The 26702-nt window shown below is 39.4% G+C and overlaps 1 protein-coding gene across 2 annotated transcripts in view; it reads left to right on the forward strand.

Annotated features, from left to right (window-relative positions):
• ttyh2l (tweety homolog 2, like) overlaps positions 1 to 26702 on the forward strand; it is a 53809-nt gene that overhangs the window by 24016 nt on the left and 3091 nt on the right. The window contains exons 4-13 of one of the 2 annotated variants that reach the window (XR_011980687.1): positions 2943 to 3163; positions 6865 to 6960; positions 9367 to 9439; positions 17492 to 17561; positions 19052 to 19107; positions 19761 to 19853; positions 20577 to 20669; positions 20761 to 20903; positions 20986 to 21171; positions 22802 to 24451. Coding sequence is in view for 1 of the 2 variants with exons in the window: in XM_072693579.1 (XP_072549680.1) it covers positions 2943 to 3163; positions 6865 to 6960; positions 9367 to 9439; positions 17492 to 17561; positions 19052 to 19107; positions 19761 to 19853; positions 20577 to 20669; positions 20761 to 20903; positions 20986 to 21171; positions 22802 to 22880 (1110 nt within the window). In the remaining variant the exon portion in view is untranslated. The remainder of the gene's footprint in view (positions 1 to 2942; positions 3164 to 6864; positions 6961 to 9366; positions 9440 to 17491; positions 17562 to 19051; positions 19108 to 19760; positions 19854 to 20576; positions 20670 to 20760; positions 20904 to 20985; positions 21172 to 22801; positions 24452 to 26702) is intronic. The other variant, XM_072693579.1, reaches the window with a different exon arrangement.

A 26702-nucleotide genomic window follows, 5' to 3' on the forward strand; every position in this document is an offset into this window, starting at 1 on the left:
TCGGAGCTGTCATGCACACTGCGACTGACCTCACAAGCCGTGTTGGATTTTGCAGTGCCTTACTATAGAAAATATGTTGTAAGTCTGTCAGGGAGTAGCTGTTTTTCCCCAAAGACAGCACAACTCCAGTATGAAAGTTTGGAATAGTGAATTAAAATGGACGGGGTTTTAAAGCTCTTCTGCGGGAACATTTTGGCGAGGAGGGCACATTAATGAGTCAGTTGGTCGACTTTGTATAAAAACAGTGTTTTTATGTTATTTATGGTTTATTTTTGTAGGATACTATTGTTTTTATATTTCAATTCCAATGTCTGAATTGGTGTTTACATTTTATGCCCAAAAAACATTGTTTACTCTCAAACAGACTTGCTTATGTCGTTTCCGTCACTGACTGACTGACTATTAACCAAAAAAAATGGACAAAAGGATGGTGCAAAGCTAAAATCTGCTAACATCAGCTATCATCAGATTATCGTGAAATGAATGCATTGATTTTTTTGAACTAATATTTTCTTATTGATAACAGAGTATCATACAGTGCTAGAAACAACATATGCAAGCTTCTAGTACTTGTTAGCAGCACTAGCTTCATAGCTCCAGTGCCAAATGTAAGAATCTCAGATATGTATTTGCTTATGGAGGTAAGTGTAAGATTGATTTTTGGCCAGACTATTGCTTTAAGGGTGCTCCTACATTCTGCTGGGTTATCTAAATCTACATTCTCATGCATTGATATCTTCAAAAGCCCTCCAGGTGCTAGACCCCGCTCTATCTCTTATTGCTGCAAAATCAAGTGGACCTAATGCAAATCTAGTCTGGAAAACAGCTGAATAAATCCAGTTTAGTTGTGTGTAAAAGACGTGCTTTGAGAAATCATAGCACAGGTGCACATCTTCACATTTTCACAGGGCTAAACTGGCTTGCACGACTGAACCTGTAAACATGCAGTTGATTTCTAAAGTAATAAATGTGATTAGTTGTTTCGTATTCAGTGAAAACCAATTTTATTTCAGTCACATTTCAGACAGCATCGAGATGATGTTATTTTTACACACTTATTTTTACAAGCAGCGCAACCGTCTCTGGGAGTCCTGAGAAGCACCAGAAATGCTCCTTTGGAGACTGAAATATACGACTTCGTTTGAAGCTAAGCTTGGATGAATCCCGGGGGTTGTAAATGTAGGCAGGCCACAAGCATCCTAATTTCCTGTGGGACAAAGTGGAGGAACTGGACAGATGGGCTTTGCACTGCATCTCCAGATTGCTTCTGCCCTATTGCGGGGGGCGGCTTACCTATCTAGTGCAGAGGGAGAGCTATACATAAACAGTAGTCCCTGTTACAAACGACTTGGGCAGTACCACAAGAATCATTAAAAACTGATTACATCTAGAATAGGCTTTAGTGAAAGCTATTGCTGCAAGTAAAAGTTCAGTACGACTGATTAGGTAGGTGAGAATATATTGGTTTACGAGATGCAACATACAATTCACGTGGCCTTTCTACTAAGGACAGCTTTGGCCTCTAAAAAGCTATTTAAAAGCTCCATGCGTTTTGCTGAGTTAAGGCACTCTGATGAAAAGAGCATTGTGCCTCACACTTGTTTATTACCTCCCCCCAGTCAGGCCTTTACTCTACCTGGCTTTAAAAGCCCCATCAACGTTCACTGTAGATGAAAAGCCTGACATATCCGACAGCTCCCGTATGCTCCTTTTCCTTTGACAAACTGCAGACAAACACACAAAGATGAACAAAAACAGATGTTTACCTTGCATATAAAATGCATGTTTGGATAAAATGTACTTTTGTTATTCAAGAAAGTCCTTTATATTAATTCTATATCAAGTCTCGATTGATTTTCCCTCCGTAGAACATCCCACAGAACAGCTGTTCTGTTCTGTTTCTTACTAGAGTACGTTTGGAGGGCTCTTATCTTGTGTTTTTCTTGTATTGGTAAGTCTACTTAAGTCGTATTGTGTGGATGTATGCATTCCCAACCTGTTTTTTATTCCCATTAATTATAGAGGTTGTTTTGTGCTGTTACTATCTGTTGTGACTGGATGCCCTGTACTGTGGCTCATTCAAAAGGTATTTTAGGTCGAAACACTGTTTAATTTAAGTGTAAATGGGATGGGCTACACTGGCTTAAGTTGTGGATATCCCCCATCCCCTTAACAGTCACCATATTTGTTTGGATTACAAGTAGCACTTGTGAAATGGATCTCACATTTTATTTTAAAATCTCTTTAACCCCTTAAACAGCCTCTGGACTGGCGGTTGGCCGTAAGTGTTACTGCAAAGCTCTATTGCCAAAGAACAGCCCCAGCAACTTGTACAGAAGTCCCTGTAGTTACTAAATAATATATGTGGAATATGCCTTTCTGCATTAAGGTGTAAATTATTAGACCTTTATTGAAAATTTCAATTAAATTCAGAACAGGCTGTTCAGACTGCATAGACTAATATTACTATATTCCTGGTCATTTAACCATACCATATCAGTGTCAAAGTTGTGCAAACTAAATGTGGTTCTCTCTGGTATAGGCCCTTGAATTATACTGAGAAGCTCTGGTTCAGAATTTGGGCCAGTCTGAGCTGCACTAGAAGCAGACAGTATGCAATGTAAAGCTTGAGCAGTCCAAAATGGATCCTCTCTGTCTCAGTCATTTCTCTGGGGCTTTGGCCCATATTCATCGAGTGCCTCCAAGAGTGCTGATTTCTGCATTGTGTATATCCATTAGCAAATGACAAAGTCAAAACGAATCCAAGATTAGGACTTTTGAGATGTTAGATAAATACGAATGTCTCATGTCCATATTCTCTGAAAAGCACAACCCCCACCCCTATACTGTCTTGACCCTGTGTCCTCAATATAGCTTTGCCATTCACTGAGCTACCTTGTTGCTGATTTTAATGGCTCTAATGGCTCTCCTGGCTTTCTCAGGTGGCCAACTCCCTGACAAGCATGCAGACGCAGCTGAAGGAGCACCTGGCACGGCTAGACGAGATCTTCTCACCTCAGCGTGACTACGTCCAGACCTTGCGCTTCATACAGCAGATGGCTGGCAACATCATCCGCCAGCTCAACGGCTTGCCAAACATCAGCAAGGCCAGACAGGACTTGGCAAACGTTGCTGACCAGGCCAGCTACGTCGAGTACTACAGGTGACTAGTGACAGGACTAGTAAATTACTTGTGGCAGTTCAGGGAGGTTTGAATTTACATCACAAAACAGCCGGCTGTGATTGGTTGTTTTTTTCTTGGACAATTTCTGGCCACAAGCTGAGAAAAACACTGGATTGAAAGACTACCTTTAGACTGCCTGAAGTTTTATTTAAGACTAATGTAGCTAGCAAACAATTGAACAATGCATTGGACAAAAGCCACCCTGACTACCCCAAAGCAAAATTATACTGTCCATTTGTCATTTGTAATTTTTTATATGTAACAATATGTCATACATACAGTCTGATGCAGTTTGTGATCCATGTTTCCCTCATCTTTCCAATACAAAATAGTTTTTTAACACAAAACATTCACAATGACCTTACTTCTTCTCCAAGAAGGTTTAGTTCAACAACAACAGTATCTTGACTGACACAGGGACTTGGTACAGGGAAAACTTTTTCCTGCTGTCATTAATCCCCACCTCCATGTGCTTTGAATATGATGGATTATGAGCCTGGTCATCCATACCTCTCTACATATCTCACATAACGCTTTTCACAAGGCTATTAACAGGCCGAGATGACTTCTGGCCTACGGACAAGCGCCATTAACTAGTGCAGCATCATATCGAGGAGTCACTTCTGCCATTGACCTTTAGCCAAGTGCAAAAACAGCCTCCCGTCTCCATTGCCCTTTTGGAGCTGTTAGTCCCGGCCAATTGACTCGTATATCCTCTATGAAGATCACGTTGCCGTTTGTAGGCCAGTGTGTTATGAACTGGCAGTGGGCGTATTGATGAAGGGCTTGTATTTCCGATGGCCGGAGGTCTGTGGTATCGAGCGAGAACGTGCACACACTCTTAGCCCATTACTCACAAGGCAAATCGAATCAGCTACCCTCTGAGCTCCCTTGTTCTCTCTCTCTCCCTCTCTTTCTCTCTTAAGACGTATGGGCATATTTTAGTCCTCGTGATGTAGAGTTGCGGCCACATTTGCCTGCCCTAGCAATCCTGTAGCATTCAAAAATCCCAGCAGCCAATATAATACCAGTGCAACCATGAAAGGATACATTATGGGCCTGATTTAGTAAACAAGCCTGGTTAGCTCTCATTATTTGTATTCTACCTAACCTGACAGGCACAACTAATAAATAGAGATGGGGTCACTTATTAAATATTTATTTCTTTAGCTAATTTTAAAGTGAAGCACTTCACTTAAGATGCCCATCAAAGTGCATCATGCTCAAACGTTTACTATCATGCAGACAGAAGTACATGTGTAATAATACATGTTATTATTAAAAACAGATTCCATCTGTAAGTATGTGGATTTGCTTAGAATCAGTGATCTAATATCTAATAATACTATAAGTACTTGTTAATGTTAATTGGTCTACTTCACATAACCTTGTCATGTGGCAAATCTGTAATAGTATAATATCAAAATATATATTTTTTCTCTGACATCTGATGAGAATAAGAATAATGAGAATCTGTTGGAATAAACACAAAATGAGCCAGCAGTGGCATGTTTAAAAAAACACAGATGTGTTGCACAGAGACTGGTACTTGAATACAGTGTCATTTTTGGCAAAAGCAAACACCAATACCATTACACATTTTTGACACGAGCAGCATGCTTTAAATTAGTAGGCTGATGCAAAATACCAGTATTTTAAAGGGTGACTGATTTAAAAAAAAAAGGCCTGTTATATGACTGCAACAATATGTGCAGACTGCAGAACCAGATGGAACAGCATATTTTGGAGGTTTGAAAGCTTGCTTGAATAAAAACAGTTTAAACAACAAAAGCCATTCATTACAGCATAGCACCTTTATACATGAAATGTACTTGAATGTTGCTGCAGAAGCACTTTTCTCTTCTGATTTGTGGAACTATATTTTATTCTTATTTAATTACTGTGAATGAAATGAAGCTGTTATTTCCAGCTCACTGCCATTATATTTTGGTACTGATGCTTCCTGCAGTCAGTTTTTATTCTTTCAAGGCTCTGAAAGCATTTAAATGTGAAGTGATTCATCCAGTAAATGCCGTTCTTTCAAGCTAATTCGATTTTGTTTGTGACAGAGAACACAGCCTCTACAAAATAAAATACATTGTCGCTGTCCAATGAAAAACATGTATCCCCAAAATGGTGACATTACAGGAGAAGGCAAAAGTGTTCCTAACTCTGAATGGAAGTGTACAGATCAGCTACAGGGTTCAAACAGTGGAGAAAACTACAAACTGACAAAAATGGAGAGACTGGACAGCAGTGATATATAAGTGGAATGGTATGAGTATCATGATTTATTGGCACTTCTCAAGTAATTAGGGTACAAAGAATTGCTGTCATTATCGGTTTGGCAACAGCATCTGAAACTTCAGATGCTTGAAGGTCATGTATCAATATCGAAAGGTAAAAATTAGTATCAGTGCATCCCTAAAATACTAACACAAATACTTATCCCTTTTTTACATAACAAATTAATCACAGCTCTGCTGTAAATCCTGTTAATCAGGAGTAATTATGCTTCCTTTGTAATTAAAGTTGCACCAAACAGGAATTTTTAATGACCTATTTAGAATAATTTGCAAACAAAATGGCTATTGACATTATTTGTCAATTATTATGTGCTTACAGTGTGTGGGTTAAATGAACATACATAATCTGTCTGAATGTTTGTGGACACCCCTTCTAATGAATGCAACTACACCTATTGCTGAACCAGATATGCAAATTCACACACAACTAGTTTAGTCCCTTTGAACCTATATTAAACCTATCAGCATCATGCTTAATGCCATACTTGGACTACAGGGGTATAAAGCCCCCCAGCATTAAGCTGTGGAGCAGTGGAACTGTGTTCTCTGGAATGATGGTGCTCCATCTCATACTTCTGAGATGAAGTTGGGGAAGAGGTGGGGTGGTGAACATTGAAAGCCTTGCCTGGACAGTAGAGACAGTTACTCCCTCGAAAGCAGAATGAACTCTTTTGAATACACTTGATTCATTTATTCATTAATTTTCAGGACTTTTTATAAAGTCACATTTGCAACATAAATAACATTATTTGCTTCCAATTAGATTCTGATCTTATCAGATTTCCATTGTATATCTTTATTTGTACAAAAACAAAGAAAGTAATGAAGTAATGAGGTGTTCTATAAATACACATGATATTCATGACGTTTAGGAAAACATGTCATTATTATGATAGCTATTAATATCATCATACTGGCCAACTCTAACAGAACCTGACTGGATTTCTGTTGACATTGTCCCAGATCCAGAGACTAGGTTTTGGACGGCTGCCATTTTGAACACATGTTTGGTCCAGATCAGGTAGCATCATTTTTCACTGTAGAAGCCAGTGCTCAGATGCACTGGCTCACAGATGAATACACATGCAGGGGAGGAGACGCGCTGTCAGAGTGAGTTGTTGTACACAGCATCTGTTCTCTCAGACCACACTCTAGCTCATGAAATACTCATGTGAATGGATTTGCTCTGCTAAATTATTAACTGCCCAGAAAGTGCAGTAAAACACACATACAGGCACATTTGGAGCCCTAGTGGTAGTGGGTTATGAACTGGACCCTTTTTTAAGTGCTATACAATAAGTGCTATACAAGGTGTTACTCCATGCTTATGAAAGAAGTCGATTTATTATTACTGTCCTATTCTGCTTCTTCCAGATGGCTGACATACCTTCTGCTGCTGATTCTAGACCTGGTTATCTGCCTGGTGGCCTGTTTGGGGCTGGCAAAGCAGTCTCGCTGGCTGCTCACACTGTGAGTATTTCTCACGTTTCTGCATAATGAATGAGGTAGCAGAGATCTCCACATGACCTGTCTGTGAACACAGTGCCTTTCCAGTTTTCACAGGAGAGGTGAAGGTATGTGCAGAATTGCACAGTTATTGGTTAGGAATATCTACTTTATAAGGTATGATAAGGTACTTTGTATACATTTACTGACTGTAGCCCATCTGTTGCTGCATGGTATCTGAGTGACTCCCCATCTCTTCCATTATTGCAAAGGGGGCATCTGAAGACCAGCGCTGACCAGATATTATTTGAGTGTTGGACCATTCTCAACAAAACATATACATAAACAAGCAACTGTGGTCCTCTGGTCAGGAATGGATTACTGCTGAAGGGTTGGGAAATACAGAAATGTATGTGGACACCCCTTCTGATGATTGCTTTCAGCTACTGGGCTCCACCCATTGCTGACACCTATTGCTACACACAAAGCTTGTCTAGTCCCTGTAGGCAAGTTTAGTCAATAGTATAGGACTCTCTGAAGTTGATGTGATTATCCAGCCTTCTGACTTCACTAATGCTCTTGTCGCTGAAAGCAATCATATCCTCACAAAAATTCTCCAAAATTAAGTTGAAAGCTGTCCCTGGACAGTAGAGACAGTTACTCCAACAAAAGCAGGATAAACTATTTTTAATAACCTTGATTTTGGAACAAACAATGAAGAAACAAGGCAAGACAACCATATTCACCATTTGTGTGAACACACACATACACACTAGTGATCAAACACACACAGTGACAGTGAGCACACAGTGGTGCTCTAAGCCACCACTTCTCCAAACAATTTATGCCCAATAAATGAGCAGGTGTCCGAATACTTTTGTCCATATAGTGTATCAACACTAGTCTTGATCTGTACATCTGTAAGGAGTAAATATGAAAGCTAGGGCATGACTGGAATTAAAATCATAATAATAATATTGGCTGATTATTTTAGTCAGAGTTTTTATTAGTCCTCTTCATAAAAAGACTATTCATTTGGACATTTTACATTTATGTTTTTTAATGCTTATTTTAATGGCCTGTTAAGTGCCATTCAATGTGGATATTAGGTTCTCCTGTAGCACAACTACATCTAACATATCTAACAATGTCTGGGAGATCAGACATTTTTTTAATCCCAGTGATGCCACAGCCAAGAAAAAAAAGTTTTCTGGCATGTTATCAGCCATCTTATATATCAGTTGAACCCTAGTCACTCCCCTCAAAATTCAACATCAGATGTTAAAAAAGGAACATCTAATCAAGCTTAATGCATTTTGACAAGTCCTGGCCAGTTATAATGTAATTCTGTAATGTAGTCTGAACAAATTGTGCAAATGTAGGTTTGGAGAATTTTTTTTTTACTATGTTGAGAGGGGTTTGGATTGGTCCTCTACCCAAATAATATCTGATGGGCTACAGTTTTACAGTCTTACAGTATTTGTAAACCCAAAGTGCTCCTATGTGATATACGCATCCTGAGACAGATCAAATGGCCAGTGAGTGTTGGTACAAGGTCGATGTGATACATAGACCTCAGATCTGCCTTGTATGTGTGGTGTGGTGCTGAGTACTGCAGAGGCACCATTGTAAACTCTCTTCTCTTTTCCTCTATTGAGTTTAAAGTTTGTGTTTTATTCACCTTTGAAAACACTTTTTAAAGGCTTTGAAGGTTCCTCCAAAGGCACTTTCCTCATTCTGCTCTCCCTGCTCTGTGGTCACCAAGTCCTGTGCGGCTCTGGTTAGCTGCTTCTTCAGTTGCAGTGTCCTTCTTACCTTGTTTGTCCTTGCTTGTCCAGCTTTAACTGTGAGTAATAGTGTTACACAGTGACGGCATGAAAAGGAGCCGCTGAGAGCCGGGTTAGAAATGGCTGTGTGGTTAGCACGTCTCCAGCATGCTGGCTAGCTCTTTTATTCTCTCCCTCTCTCATTTCACATGCGTTCAGCTTTCTGTCTGCCTCTCTTTCTCTCTTCCCATTCTCTCCACTTACCTCACTAATGCCTATCGATCCCTGTGCCGGGATATGTGTGTGCATGTGTGTGCGTCCTTAACTAATTATTAAGTGCTTCCAACCCACTTTTATTGGTGCTTTTAAGACCATCATCAGGCAGGAGAGTTGGTTTGAGAAAATCTCTACTGCCTCTTTGTGCCCATCAGGGAGTCGTTTTCCCCTGTTTATTTCTTTCCCTCCCTCTCTCTTTCCTTGTCTCGGCCTAATTTATGCACACACACGCTCACTCGCCCCCTTTTTGTTTGCTTTTAGTGTATGTGTGCTCCCTTTTTTTCTTATTTGTAAGGAGAGGAACGGTTCTAAAATGTTTGGAATGCTTGAGAGAGTTTGTGTTTTGTGTACCAATGTCTCTCTCCCTCTCTCTGGTTCTCTGTTGCAGCATTATGGCATTTGGTGTGCTGACCATGATCCTGAGCTGGGCATCGCTAGGAGTGGGCACGGCCACTGCAGTGGTAAGTTGTCTAATCACACAGCCGGACAACTTCGATTTCCTTTCCTTTTTGGAAAGAACAAAGCGGATGTGTGTTTCTAGGTCAATAGTAAGGGGGGAAGATACAGTCTCAGAAGATTACTGAGGCTCAGTCACCGACTCTTATTCCCTTAGTTAGTCTGAGTTTCTCCACGGTTCATGCCAGTTACCAAAGCAGATTACAAAGCTGCGCTCCCTGCTCATTTGGGTTAGACAACCCTTAGGCTTATTGTTGTAAACACCTCTGTCCTCTAGGTCACTCACTGGCTAAGCTGGACAATCTGCTGCTCTCGCCTCAGTTCCGCTCTACCACTCCTCCTCATCTCCTCCCTCTCCTCTCACTCTCTCCATCCCACGCACACACTTCAGACATGTTGTGTGTGTATACATACACTGGCTACGGTATTTGGATTATGGATGCGCTACTGGCGCCAGGTTTCTGAGCTATCTGCATAGAGATGGATTATCCGCTGAGCTTCTGCAGCTGCACAGCTGTGCTGTTTTCACACCGTGAGCTGCGTTAGAATGGTGGCGTAAAATTTAGGGGTGAAAAACTCCTTACAAAACAAAACAGATTCTGCTTCATCAGTAAAAAGATTAGATGTTAATATGTTTAAAGCTACTGCATTTGCTCATGTCTGAAGATTAGGGCTGTGTATTGGCCTGAGGAACCTGGGTATACAATACATATCACGATACAGGGGTTGGAATTCAATATGAGATATTGTTTACGATACTACAAGCAGCAGGTCATCATTATATGCATAAAATCTGAGTAAATTAAAAGTTTACTTGTTTTGCATTTAGAACAGTGGGATCTATATGCAGAGTACAACACTGCTGTCTAATGGTTGGGATTTCAACACAACACAGAATGAGCCACTGTCTGCCACCAATCTTTGCATGTGAACTGTTGACTAAAAATCAACACTGTGTGATATTTTCCTACACCCCTACCCAAAATAAAGCTGTAAAATCTTTATATCTTTATATTTTTGTGATGTCATAAAAACCCACACTTGATCACTGTTTAGCCTTTAATCTTTGTTTATATAAGAAGTCAAATTCATGAGGAGTTTCAAGACTGGGCTGCATTTTGAGGACAGCCCAACAGAAAAGAGGTTATTTACATATTCCTAAAAGGACCATAACAAACAGTCTAATTCCAACAGATGAATAGAAGTAATATAGACAAGAGGGGAAAACGGTTGACTTGGTTTTGGTACACAAACCCACACAAACGCCTTAAGTAAATACAAGAAAAATGTAGAAAAACAGCCCTTAAAGCGTTCTTCCTGTTCCACTGGTTTACCTCCCAAGCTTCCAAAGCACTGAGTTAACCCAGCCGTAATTGCTCTATTTCCTGGTCGCTGTGAGAAACTACCCCTTCAGAGCCAGATCTACTACGACGAGGCAGCAAGCCATTAATGATGTCACCCATCAGACACGAGCCATTGACTCTGTGGCTAGTGGAAGAAGCCTGTTTCTCCAGGGGATTGAGTTTTAAGTGTGGTCAGAGGAGGACAAGAGCAAGAGCTGGTCACCCCGAGTAAAGTGGATTATCCCTGCACATTGATTCCAGCCTGCTGCCTCTAGTTGTCCAACCCCACGTAGACTAAAATGTGTAACATAAACATTACAAGCTTGGACGTAACACGCCAAAATATTTCCACTAGAGGCAAACGGCAAGGGAAGCAATCATCATCACTCTTTCTACAGCTGTACTTTACCCTGTAGTCAATTACAGAAAATAACAGGTCTCCTCCGGATTTAATTTGTGTGAAGATGAATGCGATGAAGTACTGTAATTGCTGCACGTTCCAACAAATTACACTTGTGCAAATCGATGTGGATGAGACAATTTTTGCATGGTATGATTCATGAAAGAATGTGGTGTTTTTTGTGTTCAGTTCAGTTCAGTAGGTTGTCAAATCTTCAATAACTAGCTTTGTTTTTTGTCGCTTCTCAGTGACTTGTTCTTGGTCTCATGGCCATTCTGATATATCAGAGTAGGACATGGTGGAGATGTTAAACTAGACAGAGATAGAAAAGAAAGGCATTTGCCATTTATCTTGAAATCTTATCCTCAGACACCTTTCTGTAATAACATTGAACACTTTTCTCTATCTTACCTAATGTGGTGTTAGTGATGCATTCAGAGCCTCTGGCTTCAGAATAGTTAGAATACCCACAGGCATCAGCATATGGAACTAGAGATTTCTGTGTGCAACTGTGTTTTCTATCACTGAGTAACAGATACACTAAAGATTATCACAATATGCAATGAAATTACCTCTGTTACACTAAATTTATAATTAAAAGTTATAAGTAATAAGTAAATCTAGCAAAAGGAAAAAAACATATAGCGTTATTGTACACAGTTTTTGTTAGTGTTTAAATGTAGTATTTATCTTACATATTGCCTTAAAAGTCTCAAAGTATTGTTTTATTATTATGTTGACTACCCCTAAAAGGCACTATGCTACCTTTATTGTTGGATGCACTGGGATTGTATTTGAACAGCTGTGTGACCACTCTCAGAAGGAAATTCAGATCACTGAAAGATTATTAATTTGTTTTATTCAAAGTAATAATAAAAGGCAACTGAAATAGTATAGTATAATATGTTATAGTATTTATTCCTTAAAATGGTAGTTTGGACACCTTTGGGAGTCCTGAGCAGCATGAAAGTGCTGAAAGTGGGCCTATCATCAGGACTAAATATGATCCGTGGCCAGGAGTTCTTCACCAGACAGTTATATATTTGCAGATTTATTTGATGTGGTAATTCTGTGTTATGTAGCATATGGTGACCAGCAGTGACTTAGCCAATAAATTCTGCTCTGTCCACAATGACAATATTATCATATCTTCTGCAGAAAATTGTTAAAATGTTTTTTTTTCTGCAGAAGATATGAGAAGGGGAATGATGGAGCAAATGGTGCACAGACCAGATACATCTGTAGTTGTTCTTTCCTTGCACACACAGTGGAATTACATGAGATTGTTAGCTTGGGGGTTAAATAATAATGGGATTTTGAGAGCAAGATACCCAAAATGTATTCCCATGTCGAATAACATCAAGTCAGCAGTCATTTTAATTCATAATAATGCTGAAATTCAGGCTCCAAGCTAGTTGGTGCAGCTAGCGAAGAAGTCTAATTCATATTGCCAGCAGGTCAAATCCCAACTTCTAATCCTGACAGTACTGCAGCTATCCATTGCTGGCAGCCCACAAAAGCCCAATTGGCTCTGCTGTCTGGTTGGGAAGCATAGCTAGTTTCTCTTTCCTGTTGACCTACAGCAGTGCCGGCCAGATGCAGACACCTGCCAACTCACATAAGCTGAAGTGGACTGTTCGTCCTGGGGATTGACCGAGATGGAATTTCTTGGCTGATGCGCTAATCAATAATTAAGAGCCCGTTAAGGCTGATAATTTTACATGTTAAAAATGAGAATGAATAATTGATTCATTTTTCATAGACACAACATAGCTAAATCAGACATAAAATTATTGTTAACCTTTATTTATTTTATTTTTTTATATTTTACATCATTAACGCTCTTAATGAGACCTACTTACCATATTAGGTGTTAGAATGCGTATAATCAGTATAGTCGTGGAGTTCCTGTCTGGACAGAGTATCAAACCAAAAATCTGTGGGATTGTGGTATTGTATGGTATATGAAATGAGATCACTGTGCTATCCATTTGAGTTAGCTGAAAAGAATAGGATTGCTACCACAAGTAATTAAAAGGATTTCTGTTCTTTACTTCATGTTTATTTAATAGAATGATTATTGCAAGTATTACAGTACTAATCATGTTTAATTTTTAAGTTTTGTTTTTTAACATTTCAAACTAATACTTCTCCAATCAGGATTAGTTCAATTAAACTGAAGAAGTTCTCTTATTTATTGATATATAAGCAGAACTGAAGGCCTAATACATCGGTTTAACCATCAACATGATCAAGAACTGACAGATAAATCAACTAATCATATTTCCACATCAATTGGGACCTATTTCATTAAAAAAAAACATCGCTCTGGGCCTTCTGGAAGCCCTAGATATGTCACTGGCTGTGAATATAAGTGAATAACCAGTATTCAGTCAGATATTAGAAATGACAGTAGAAAACAGCACAACGTCTCTCAAAAGCGAAGCAGCCACAGGTCTAGTGGTTTTGCTTAGCTCTTCCCATCTCAATATGTTTAAAAACAACGCAGCCCATTTTCCATTTCCTCTTTTTACTCTTCCGTGTCTAGTGTCTAATTCCAACAGTTAGTTTTTTTTCCTGTGCTAATATCTTTTATTTTCCCCCAGAAATCAGTTTCTAAACTGTTATTCTGCTAATATGTATGAAGGCGGGTTGCACTTAGAAATGAAGTGATTGCCAACCTTGGCTGGAAGAGACCATCTGCAGGACCCATCAAGGACTTTCTTATTCATTACATGGGGTAGAGTTGAAGTGGTACATGAATTGCACTTTTACTGTTGAAACATTACACTTACTGTACAAACTGGGAATCAAGTTCTGGATGAAGGGGTTGGGTCTACCAAATGAGTAGTCGAGTCTGGTTCTGCCTCTAGTCTGTACTGCACAGGCTCTGGTTGCAAATTTGACACAATAGTGGACTATAGGTTTGGCTTAATTTAACCAGGGCGTCATTGGGTGAATACATACAAAGTAAAATATATGTAAAACATATGTAATATATGTAAGCTTCATATAAAGCTTCATTCTTCTTGGATGACTGCTCACCACCTCAAACTCAACCCCAGCAAGACGGAGCTGCTGTACATCCTGGGAACTGCTGGACCAAGAAACGATCTTGCCATCACCTTTGAGAACTCACTGGTCACTCCTTCTACTGAAGCCTTGGTGTAGTGATGGATGATCAGTTATCGTTCTCAAGTCATGTTGCAAACGTAACTCGGTCCTGCAGATTTCTTCTGTACAACATCCGGAGAATTCGACCCTTCCTCTCTAGAGAGACCACCCAGGTGCTCGTTCAGTCTCTCGTCACTTCCAGACTTGACTACTGCAACTCTCTTCTGGCTGGTCTCCCTCTGCGCACCATCAGGCCCCTGCAACTCATCCAGAAAGCAGCGGCACGGGTCGTCTTCAATGTCCCAAAATTCAGCCATGTCACTCCACTGCTGCGTTCTCTCCACTGGCTTCCTGTAGCTTCCCGCATCAGATTTAAAACCCTGACGCTGGTCTACAAAGCCTAGAACGGACCAGCCCCTCCGTATCTGATGGCAATGGTCAAAAGCCGATCCGCACCAAGAACCCTTCGAGCCTCAAGTACGGCTCGGCTCGACCCGCCATCCCTCAAAATCCGCGGAAGACAAGCGTCCAGGCTTTTTTCTGTCCTGGCACCAAAGTGGTGGAACGAGCTGCCCCTGGGTGTCCGAACGGCCGAGTCGCTCGCTGTCTTCAAACGCAGACTGAAGACCCTCCTCTTCAGAGATTACTTGGACGAATAGTTCTATGGTCGCCTTATTGTATTGTGTTTAGCAATGTCTAAGCTTGGAGGTATCTTTTAAATTATTAGCCTATTCTAACTAGCTAAGGCTTTTCTTGGGTAAATAGCAAAGCACTTTGTAAGTCGCTCTGGATAAGTAAATGTAAATGTAAAGCATATACAAAGCTCCAAATATTAATGTGTTAATCTAGAACTACCAAACTGCATTGACTTAGCTAGCTTAGCATTAATATACTAACATCACTAAAAGGACACTCAATTATCACTTATAATAATCTTTTGATTGTAATTACATTTCCTTATTATTTGTGAATAATACATTGGCTGCTGATCTGTTGTGCACTCCTATTTAGCTTAACCTGTGTTAGCCTCCCTTCTCAAGGCTTATGTGTAATTTATCTTTTCTGTTAAATGGCATTTAATAAAAACGTGTTTTTCATCTAGCTCTGTCCCTACTGCCCTTAAAAATACATTCTGACTAAACTTGCCTTGCAAATTACAGACCAATCTCCAACCTCCATTTCTTTGACAAAGTAATGGAAAAAGTGGAAGCTGCTCAACTTCAAGCATATGTCATAGAAATCTGTGAACTTTTTCAATTAGATGCACAGCATAGCACTGAACCTGCTCTTTTATGAGTTGTAAATGACCTTTTGCCTCCTGCTGGTAGTGGCACCATTAACATTATTTTCCTACTTCATCTTAGTGCTGCGTTCAATACAGTAGACTGTGATGTACTTCTCTCCCATCTGTCTTCCATTGGCATTTCAGGAAGAGCCTTAGATTGTTTCCATTCCTACCACACAGACAGACAGCAGTTAATTACTGTTGGTAAACATATATTGTCTACAGCACCTGTTATCCAAGGGGTTCCTCAGGGTCTCCTTTTTCATAATTTACATGTTACCCTCTGGCCAAAATATTCACAGCTGAAATCTCAGTTTCCCTTGCTATGTCGACAGTTTCCAGATACATGTCAGCACAAGATTAACGTCCAACTTTCCACTCCAGGCTCTGGCATCATGCATCCATAAATTAGAACTCTGGATGAATGACAAACACAAAGAAAACTGAGGCACTGTTAATAGGGTGCAACCCCCCCATTTCACTATGACTATGATTCTTTACTTATCTTTGTGGCTCATGTTAAGTCACTAACCTTAAACTCCTTATTTTATTTTATAATGACTTGAAAACCCACTTGACTTGACTATAATTTTGCCCATCTCTGGCCATTACTCACTACTGCTGGTGCCAAAGCATTTGTTAGTGCCTCCAAATTCTCTGGTCTCCTGGCCAACAACATTAGCAAACTTCAGTTATTTTAAAACACAGCAGCAGAAGTGCTTACTTACAAGAAACAAGGTTCACACATCACCTCTGTTCTCCTAGCTTTACTGGTCACTAGTACTACTCTCAAAGCCCTTTGTGGTCTGGCCCCTGTATACCTGTAAGCTTCTTCTCCTATACTCTTATACTTATACTCTTCTCAGCTCTATAAACTCTGGAGTTGCCTGCCCTAGCTCTTGGGGACTGTACCTCTGTTTTCCTCCTCCAAGTCTCCTCTGAAGATGTTCCTCTTTAAACAGTACTTCTGTTCTCCCTCTACCTAGTGTTTTTTTTCATAGTGTTAAGGTTACTGTACTGCATTGTATAATGGCCTTGTGGATGTCAATTGTGTTGTTTTTAGTATGTTTAGTAGTTTATTACTCTCCTCGATTGCATTCTTTGAGAAGCAAAAATGTGTCTTGGTGTATGCTTTTCTTCACACTCTCAGGTTTTTGCTGCTTGCTGGTAGGGTAGATTTCAGATAACGTTTGGGAATTGGTGATGACTAAGATTCGAGGTAATTGAGCAAAATCAAAAAATTGAAATTCAAATTGCTGCTCCCTCTCTTATTGATCGCATTTTAGTTGAGGCAGTGTGTGCCCTTGCATACTGATGAATTCCTGATTTCTTTTTTTTATTGAAGTCAGTTTCTCTCAAGAAATTCACTCCTTTTGCTCTCTGTGCCCGTATCCCGGGAGACAGTTGGCTCAGTGCAGAGGTTTGGCTTGTTTTTACCAAGGACGGAGAACTTTCCAAGTTGCACAGAGGATATAATTGCTTAAGCATGGCCATCAGCCCTGCACACTTAAACCAGCCTGTGTGTGTGGAAGCAGACTGCACGGTCCTGTTGCGGCCAGTAAAGTAGATTACAGGGTTTACACAGTTCTGGAGCAGGCTGATATAAACAAATCAGGCCCAAGTGTACGAATTCCACAACACACACAGCATTTCGTAAATGCTTTTACACACATCCGTTTTTAAATGCTTGAGGGAAATTATGTATACAGTTATCGTTATATTACTAAGTCTCTTTCTCTTTTTTCCTTTTTCTTTTACTTACAGCCTTTGTCTGATTGTTTGTCTCTAATATAAACAATGTTTTGTCTGATACTGATCAAATGAATTAGAACCAAACTTATTGCTTGAACCCTGAACTTTTTTTTTCCTATATTGATCAGCTAAATTATAACACACATTACTTGCAATGTCTTAGGGCACCAGTGACTTTTGTGTGTCTCCTGACAAGTTCATCGTGAATGAAACCAAGGACTTCTTAAGTGAAGGCAAGTCATTTATTTCCTACACACTCTTTTAAGCATACTGTTGCAAGAAAAAGTAAGTGAACTCTTAAAATTGCCTGAATTTCTGCATTGGTTACTAATACAAAAATATGTTATGATCATTATTAAAGTCACAATTATAGAAAAACACAATCTTACTAAACTAACACATATATAATTGTAGTGTCGATGTCTTTTATTGAGCACATTGAGTGAACATCCAACGTGCAGGCTAGAAAAAGTAAGTGAACACTTCGGTTGACTAACCTATAGATTCCCCTTGCTCAGCCAACACCTCCACCAAAGTTTACAATAGCTGCAAATAACACTTACACAATGTTGAGGATACATTTTGAAACATTCCTCTCTGCTAATGTGTTTCAGTTCATCAATATTTCTGGGGGTTCTTTGCATGCACAGCACTCTTAAGGTCATGCCACAGCATCTCGATAGGGTTAAGGTCAGGATTCTGACTTGGCCATTCCAAAACTTCTGATCCATTCTTTCTCAGTCGTTCTTCAGTTGATTTAATTGTGTGCTTTAGGTCATTGTCTTGTTGCATCACCCAGCATCTCTTTAGCTTGGAGTCATGGACTGCTGACCTTGTACTCTCCTATAAAAGGTTTAAAACACTTTTAATTTCATTGTTTTCTCAATAATCAGAAAGCACCCAGGCAAAACACAGCAAATCGGCCCCAATCTATGATGCTCCTTGCGCAAAGCTTCTCAGCTAAGAAAGGGATTTGGTGTTGGTGTGCAGTGTTTTTTTTTCCCTCCAAGTATTGGGTTCGGCTCATGTGTCCAAAGAAGGTGTGATGGTGTACATATGCAGTTTGTAGATCTTGTTGGTCTTTTGCTGTTACCCTAAGGTTCTTTCTCACCTCTTTTAGGATTGCCTATGCTCTTAGGGTGATCTAAACTGGATGGACACTCCTATGGATAGTCTGGACTGATGCACACTCAGGTCTTTAGCAATGGTTTTGAAGCCTTTTTCAGTTTCATGCGTCCATGAAACATCTTCAGACGTCTTTTTTAAAATGTTTGCATCGAGGCATTGTTCACACTAACCATTCTTTCTGCCAGTAACCAGGTTTTATGTACCTTTATTTAATGGCCAAAGCACTGTGAAACCCACGCTTCCAATTTTATCTCCTTAATTGAAACATCTTTTGTCCATTAGCTCTTAGATAATTTATTAACATAGAGGTTCACTTACTTTTTCAAGTCTACACTGAAGATGTTAACTTAATGTACTCAAAAAAAAAACACATTAATGGTACAGGTATTTGTGTGTTATTAGTTTAGTAACGTTAGTAACTAGTTTGTCTGTAATTGTGACTTAAATTGATTAAGGCATCAAGCCAATGGGTAACTATACAACTATACATCTGGCTGTTTATTAAAATAAGCAGACATGAAGAACAGTTAGTAATTCAAATTCAAATTCTTTTAGATTTCTGAAAGTGTTCTCATGTTGTTTTTATGCCTTACAGACATAGTGCACTACTACCTTTACTGTAGCCAGACGCTGCCCAATCCCTTTCAGCAGGTAAGTCATGACTGCTGAATTGGTAAGCTGCCTGCTTATGAATTCCTCTCAGGCATCCCAAGCAGGGCAATTATTAGGAGCCTATGGCATAATTGTACCGGTTAATTGTGAAAAAAGCTCCATGTTAAACCCATTATTATGGCACGGTTAAAATATCAGCATGCTTAATTTAATTACTTAAAGGCGATATGGAAATAAACTTTGATCAAAGGGAATCCTTTTAGTCTGTGGGTTTGTAGTAATTAGCTTTGTCTGGCTTCTATAGAGCGCCTGTGGGATTCCTTTAAAAGCTTTTACAGGCATTTTTTTAGGTTGTTGAAACTAGACTGCATTTCGAACATTTATTAAGTAAACCACTCAGGGGCAAAATGCATGAGCCTGAGGCATGTAGCAAGACGCAGATGGAGACTGTAACCATTAAAGGATTTACAGTTACATTTACAGCGTAAGCAGATAATTGTAATCCGACTTTCAATCAGCCGATACAAATCCAAAATTTAAATACATTTCATAGCTGGGATGAGAGAGAGAGGCCGATATGTGCAGTCTGTCTCTCTCTCTTGGCGGCACACAGATCTCAGATTACAGGGAGGATTGGCTTAAGTATGTCTAAGAGTGTTTGATTATGACATTACTCTTATTCTGTGTTGCAGTCTCTGACTATCTTTCAGAGGTCACTGACCACCATGCAGATTCAGGTGCAAGGCCTGTTGCAGTTCTCCCTCTCTGTCTTTCCCACCGCTGAGGTAAGAGCAGTTTAACGGCACTTTATTGGAAACACCCAGCTTGTTGGTACACTTTGTATGCAGTAGTTATATTATATAACCCTATTCTCTACTACTTTCTTTGGTGGTAGTTTGGATATATTTGTTATGGACTGTAGCTTCACTTTTGTACTTTTTAACACAGGATAGAGAACATTGTTAGATATCTCTGAGATTCCTCTATAACACTGTTAAATGTATAAGATGAACTTGAAGAACTTTTGGATGTTCTTCAATCTGAAACTGTGGAGGAACCGCTTAAGGTATTTTAACCTCCTGAGACCTGGACTTTTGCTTGGTGTGCATTTTTAATTTCTCCTATTTGGGATTAGTAGGACCTAACAAGTATAAAAACTAAACCTAGTCTTTGTACAGGATGCCCTCAGAGCATCTTAAGAGGTTCCTTCACAGTTTCAAACTGAAGAACCTCCAAACGTTCATCAAAGTTCTTATACTTTCAACAGTGTTTTGAATGTTTGTATAAAACAAGGAAAAGCAACGGTTTAGCAACAGATTGACTACAGTGTAACAGATTGCAACAGTGTGCCTGTATGGTGGGTGTTTCTGACTAAATGGCCAGTAAATGTAACATTAGCATTACCATTAAACATGTAGCTGCAATAACAAATGAGTGTATATTTGCTTATTGTTCATGTAAACATAACATACATAACATTAGGCAATTGTCACTCATTTGTTCATCAGAGGGATCTGTTGGGCATTCAGCGCCTCCTGAACTCCACAGAGTTCAACTTGCACCAGCTCACTGCCTTGCTGGACTGTCGAAGCCTGCATAAGGTAAGCTTTCTCTCTTGCTCGTGGTGCACTATGTTTCCCTCCAAACCATCACTCTAAATCAACTTCTCCGCATGTATCATGACCCCTGCAGGACTACCTGGATGCTCTAGTGGGTGTGTGTTATGACGGCGTGGAGGGCCTGCTCTATCTGTGCCTCTTTTCCTTGTTGGCAGCCAGTGCCTTCTGCACCATGCTGTGCGCCATTCCACGAGCATTCATCCTCATGGCCAGCAGGTAGACACATCAGCTCGTTTCAGTGTTCGCAGCACTCCCCCTGCAGTCGACTGATGTGAGTTCTCCTCTCCTCACTCTGCAGGGACAGGGACTATGACGATATTGACGAGGAGGACCCCTTTAATCCGCAGGCGCGGCGCATGACCTCCTACAACCCAAGCCGAGCTCAGGTGCACAGCTTCTGCAGCTACAGCAGCAGCCTGGGCAGCCAGACCAGCCTGCAGCCACCGGTGCAGACTGCTTCGACCGCACCAACAGCGGAGTACATGTGAGTATATGTGTGATGTGGACCAGTGTGAAATTACAGCATGCGTTGACACTGTCTGTTTAACTTTTAAGGGAATTGGGGATGTTATAAGTACCTTAATGCTGAGTATCAACTGTTCCACCGATTTTTGCATCTTTTAAATTAACACAGCAACATAAGTAAGGAAACATATGCTGCTGATTAATACTACAATCAGCATTAATACGACAAGTAAGATGTTTTAGCATGTATGTAATATGACATGCTGGTTTAAAAACAAAGAAAGGTACTTCCAAAGGTAAATTGTAGCATTTCCATGGTAGATTTTCTTTTTTTTTACCAATCAATTCCAGAGTGAAAGCTGTTGCGGTGGTGAACTTTATAGAAAATAGAATAACTCCTGATATTTAAACTGCATTGTTACCTTCTGAGAACATGCCTCACTGCTGCAGGTTGTGAGTAATGTCTGTTTGTGGCGCCTCTGACACAGCTGCACAGCTCTAAAAAAAAAAAAAACAGGTCTGGACGTGAAGAGCTAAAATGAGCTTTTTAAGGGGAATATTTTCCAGTTTTCTCCCCGATTTAGTCATTCCAAGTTCCTACTCACTTGCTATCGCAAGAGACTACCAGTGCTTGGAGGTAGAGGTCTAGCATCTAGAATCCTTCCTTCGAGTCACATGAAGCCAGTCAAATGATCTTTTGAATTGCTGCTGACATGTCAATGAAAAGCTTAACACGCTTGCAGGAGAGAAATAACTGCCAGTTTTGTTAAGTCAGACACCTGTGCCTATCCACCCACCCAGTGAGAGACTAATTATGCTCTCTGGGACTCCTGGCTGTGGATCACTGTGGCATTACAGGGATTTAGACCAAACCTATGATCCCCTGATGATGGAATCAATGCCCAGGCAGCAGCACCACTCGAGAGCCTCCAAACGTCATCATTTAATCCCCTTGCTGTAATGTCAGCATCATCGACACGCAAACCTTGCTAGTGTTTAAACCACACTTTAGGCCAAAAGATATTTTTCAATAATATCTTGGGAAAGAAAGCTGCCCCATGATTATTTAGGCAAAATGTGCCCTTTATACCTAGAAAGAAAGATAAGCTGAGTCCTGTCAGAAATACTCAAAGTACACTATATCGCCAAAAGTACTGCGACACAAAAACATTACACCTACAGGTGCTTTTGTGACATCCCATTTTAAATCTATGGGCATGGATTAGAATACGTATGTATTTTATGTATACATATGTATACATATGTATATGTATAGAATCAGCAGAGTGTTGGGTCTGTTATGCACTATGTGCTTCAGCACTCGAAGACCCTGCTCTGTAACTTTCAGTGGTTGGCCACTTCATGGATGAGTTGCTGTGGTTCAGAAATGCTCACTCTTCAAAAACCTTCTTTGTGGTAAACCTTTAGTGAAGGGCAGTATTGTATATTTTGGGTCATTTTGGGCAATTTCATTGATTCATTCCTCTTGAAATTTGGACACAATGTAAAGACCTGCAGTTAAATTCAAATTCAGTATTATGAGGGTTTTTGTATGACAGTGATGACTTAAAGCAAGGTGTATTTAGTTTTTTTGGAGTTGTTTACATGGACCAGCCATTTCTTCATTTCTTCTATTCTTTGTTGTTTAGGAATCAGTCAATGCTGTTTGGAGGAAACCCTCGATATGAAAATGTGCCGTTGATTGGGCGAGGTTCACCCCCACCTTCGGTATGTTGGTTCTGTTGTCTCTGTTAAGGGTAAAACTGTGACCCAGCATGGAGCAGGCAAGCGTTATCATTTTCAAAACAACTGGCTACTTCTGTGTGCACTGACATGATTCCCCCGACAAACACACATCATTCTGTTAGAACTGGTGAAAGACTGCCCTCTGCTGGTTGTTCCTCCTTTTTTCTCTCCTACGCCAGAGCTTCCTTTTCTCTTGCTGCTGCATGTGCCTTGCCTTTCCAGAATCTGCCTAACCTCTCTTTGCACATCTCTTTATTTATTTTTTTATTAACATACTAAGTGTACTACCTACACCTTATCCATATGACAAGAAATGCAATTAGCATTAATTAGATTGGTTAAAAACTGACTCTGACCTGATCTCTGGCTGTAATGGGATTGGTAATAGCTCAGCAGTGTTGTACAAGTCCCCGAACCTGAGATGAATCTTCAGCAGTCAGGGATGAGCACTTGTAATCTAATTCGGTCCACGTTAATTGCTGGAGCATTGATTAGCTCTTTGGATCTCTCTGGATTTAGGCGTGATGTAGTGCAATACACTTTATCACAGAGGTGCTGTAAAGGTGGATGTTGTGCTGTTTTCAAGGAAGAGAGTGCTCCACATCTCTGTATCTATATCTCTTCCCAAATTAATATATCTAATACTTGTTATGCAAATATACAGTGTTTTGTGTATCCTATATTGGATACTATACTAATACTATATTAGACTATATTAGATGCGTATTGACCTATAAAATAATATTTTTTATATATGTTTAGGAACTACCTATGATTTATATTCAGATTGTTTTAAAATTGTGATATTGCAAAGCTAATATGAGATAGGCATTGTGGAAATATGACAATATTTAATGCAGTTGTATTTTTTGAACATTAAACAACCAGCATCAATCAGCACTTCACTCCACCACTGCCATGCATCCCTCCTCCTGCCTCCCAACCCTGATTTGATTAATAGATAACACAAAAAACATATAGAAAATATTTCGTTAAGAGTTGAGGCTCAAAGCAAGTATCGCAATTTGAATCGAATCATGGGCTGAATGTATCGTTTCACCCCTATTTTAAATACGCATAATCATAAGCATTCATATGCATCAAATCATTAAAACGACTGGTGCCACTGAGTTTGAGATTCAAGCTTTTAAGGATATTATGTCTATCAGTAGCTTTTGTACATTTTTCGTGAATTGATTTCAAACATTAGACCATTAAATATTAAATAAATGATCTCATCTAGAAGTTTGTAACCACTTTAATTTTGAGGGATGGCAGCTGCTGAAGCCAAAGTCCCATTACCTTTTTCATTGTGCTTCCTTTAAATTATGTTTTGATCCATTAAACATAATTCCTAGAAGCATATAGTATTGTAATGTGATTGTACGATTGTACTGCAAGAATAATGCACGGCAGATTCATTAATTTTTCATTCCCAGTACCGACTGAAAGAGGCTCCTTTCACAGAATATTACTTTGCAGCTAATTGAGTGTTTTTTTTTCCTTTCTTTTGTCGTCATATCTGGATTTATATCCCCAGACATTTAGAAACAGTAAGTAAGTGGGTTCCCTCACACGTACAGTGTCTCCTTTTCGTGCCTTTGTTCTCTGTCTCCGTACTGTTCTCCCCTCAGGCTATAATTACCTGATGCACCAGTGTACTTTGTTCTTTGATCATCATCACTATACTTCACAGCACTGCTAAGAAGTTTATTTGCTTTGGGTTCAATTATTCATGCAAGTCGCACTTCTCAGTCACATGAACTTTGACCTCCTGCTGTGTTGTTATTGTTGTTGTTGTGCCTGTTTGTTTTGTCTCAGAGTGCACCCCCGACTAACCCCTTCATCTCTGCTTGAACTGCTCCTGAAAACATATCTGCCTGTCCTTGATCACACGCTGGATTTCACACTGATAAAAAAAAAAACCACACAGCATAGCACCCCTCATCCAGATCTCATTCACTGAGATTAAGCTGAAACCAGTTCACAGCAGCAGAGCTTGTAGGGTCCTGCGGTTTCCACTGTTGAATTTTAAGGGAATTGCAGAAAATGGAATTTCCATAAACACACAATCATATTTATCCCTTAAGGAGACATAGTGGTTGTTTCTAACAATGCTTGGCCACAAGATAATACATTAAGGCCACAAATTAAGTTTCTAGTGGCCACAAAATAATAAATTGAAGCCATGAGATAATTTATTGCGGCCTTAACTGCATGATTATGACCCGAGGGAGTTTTTCCTTGCCACTGTTGCCACTAGCTTGCTCAAAAGAGGCTTGGACCCGAATCTCTGTAAAGCTGCTTTGTGACAACATTTGTTGTAAAAAGCTCTATATAAATAAATTGAATTGAATTAACATAATATATTATCTTGTGGCATCAATATATTATCTTATATAATCAATAAATTCTTTGGCCTTTACAGTATTATTTTGTTGCGACTATAAACAAAATTTATTGCCTTAGTATATTATCTTGTGGCCACGCCTTATTAAAAACAACCACCATGTCACTTTAGACTCCATTCAATCGCACAGAATTTCAACATTCACATAATTTGGCAATTCTGTTCCTCAGTTCAGAATTAGCACTTTTAACTAGCTTTAAAGAATTAGCAAAGTTTCAACAATTGCTGTTCTGCTGTTGATACTTGTTCACCCAGTTCCTGAACATGATCATTTATTTCAGTCATGATACATTGTAAACATGCCCACTTCATGCTTGCATCTTAAAGTCGTGCAGTAGTAGTCTTTGGAGTAAGATTTTCCGGATTAACCAGGAAAAACGCTTTAATGATGTAAAATAACTTTTTTTTTAATCTAACTGCTAAGCTCAATAGCATAGCTTCCATCCAATGGGCCACAGTTTTAAAAATGACTCAGTATGAAAATGACTTTGAAGAAATAAAAAAATGGCAATGTATTTGATTGTTTATTCATTACTGTTTTATATATTTAGTTAATACTCTCAGGTCATTCACACTAACATCCAACACCTGAGTGGAAGGTGTTCAATTCCATCACCAGCACCACCCGATTTAATATAAATAAACACTGACCCACAGCCAGGTGTTGGACGATGCCAATATGTAATAGTAGACAAATAAATAACAGAAGACAAAAGCTTTGCAAATGTTTTAATAAATACAGTGATGTAAAATCGTCCTTTTTTGTATTAGTGTTATTTTTTTTTCTAACATTAGTGTTTTTTTTATTATTTAAATAAACACTTTGAGCTTTTCATTCTAATTTTCACATGGGACTTGGTTTTGATAAAATGCATATTTGATGTCTTTTTACATAGTTGTAATTATTAATCTAGTTACAATTATTAATGAAAGATTTTCAGAGTTGAACATTTATTGTATAGATCCCCCTGGACCATAGTCATGAAAACCTTTTAAAAAATATTTAAACATATGAACATTTTATCACAATTGCAACAACACTGTGAAATGGAGGTTGTGTAACTACATACATAGAACTAAAGAAAGGTCTTTTTGAAATAATTTGCAGTTTTCTTTTGAAGAAAAAGGTGGGGCATCCCACATGTATTGCTTAAAATGCCTAAAATTAGAATCAGCTGCACCACATCAGGTCCAAATGAGCAGATTGCAAGATGCATAAAGAAGTGTTCAACAATCACAAAATGTCATCACGGAACCTACAAGTAGCTCTTTCCACAGTTGATGTCAAAGTACAGCTTCAGAAAGAGACTACACATGTTTGAGGTGTGCAAGGAGATCTAAAGCTTGTCCAGTTTCCTCTTAACAAGCTGATGTGCGGCATCTGATTCTAATAT

This window comes from Salminus brasiliensis, chromosome 12, assembly GCF_030463535.1.
Source record: "Salminus brasiliensis chromosome 12, fSalBra1.hap2, whole genome shotgun sequence".
Lineage (NCBI taxonomy): Eukaryota > Metazoa > Chordata > Actinopteri > Characiformes > Bryconidae > Salminus > Salminus brasiliensis.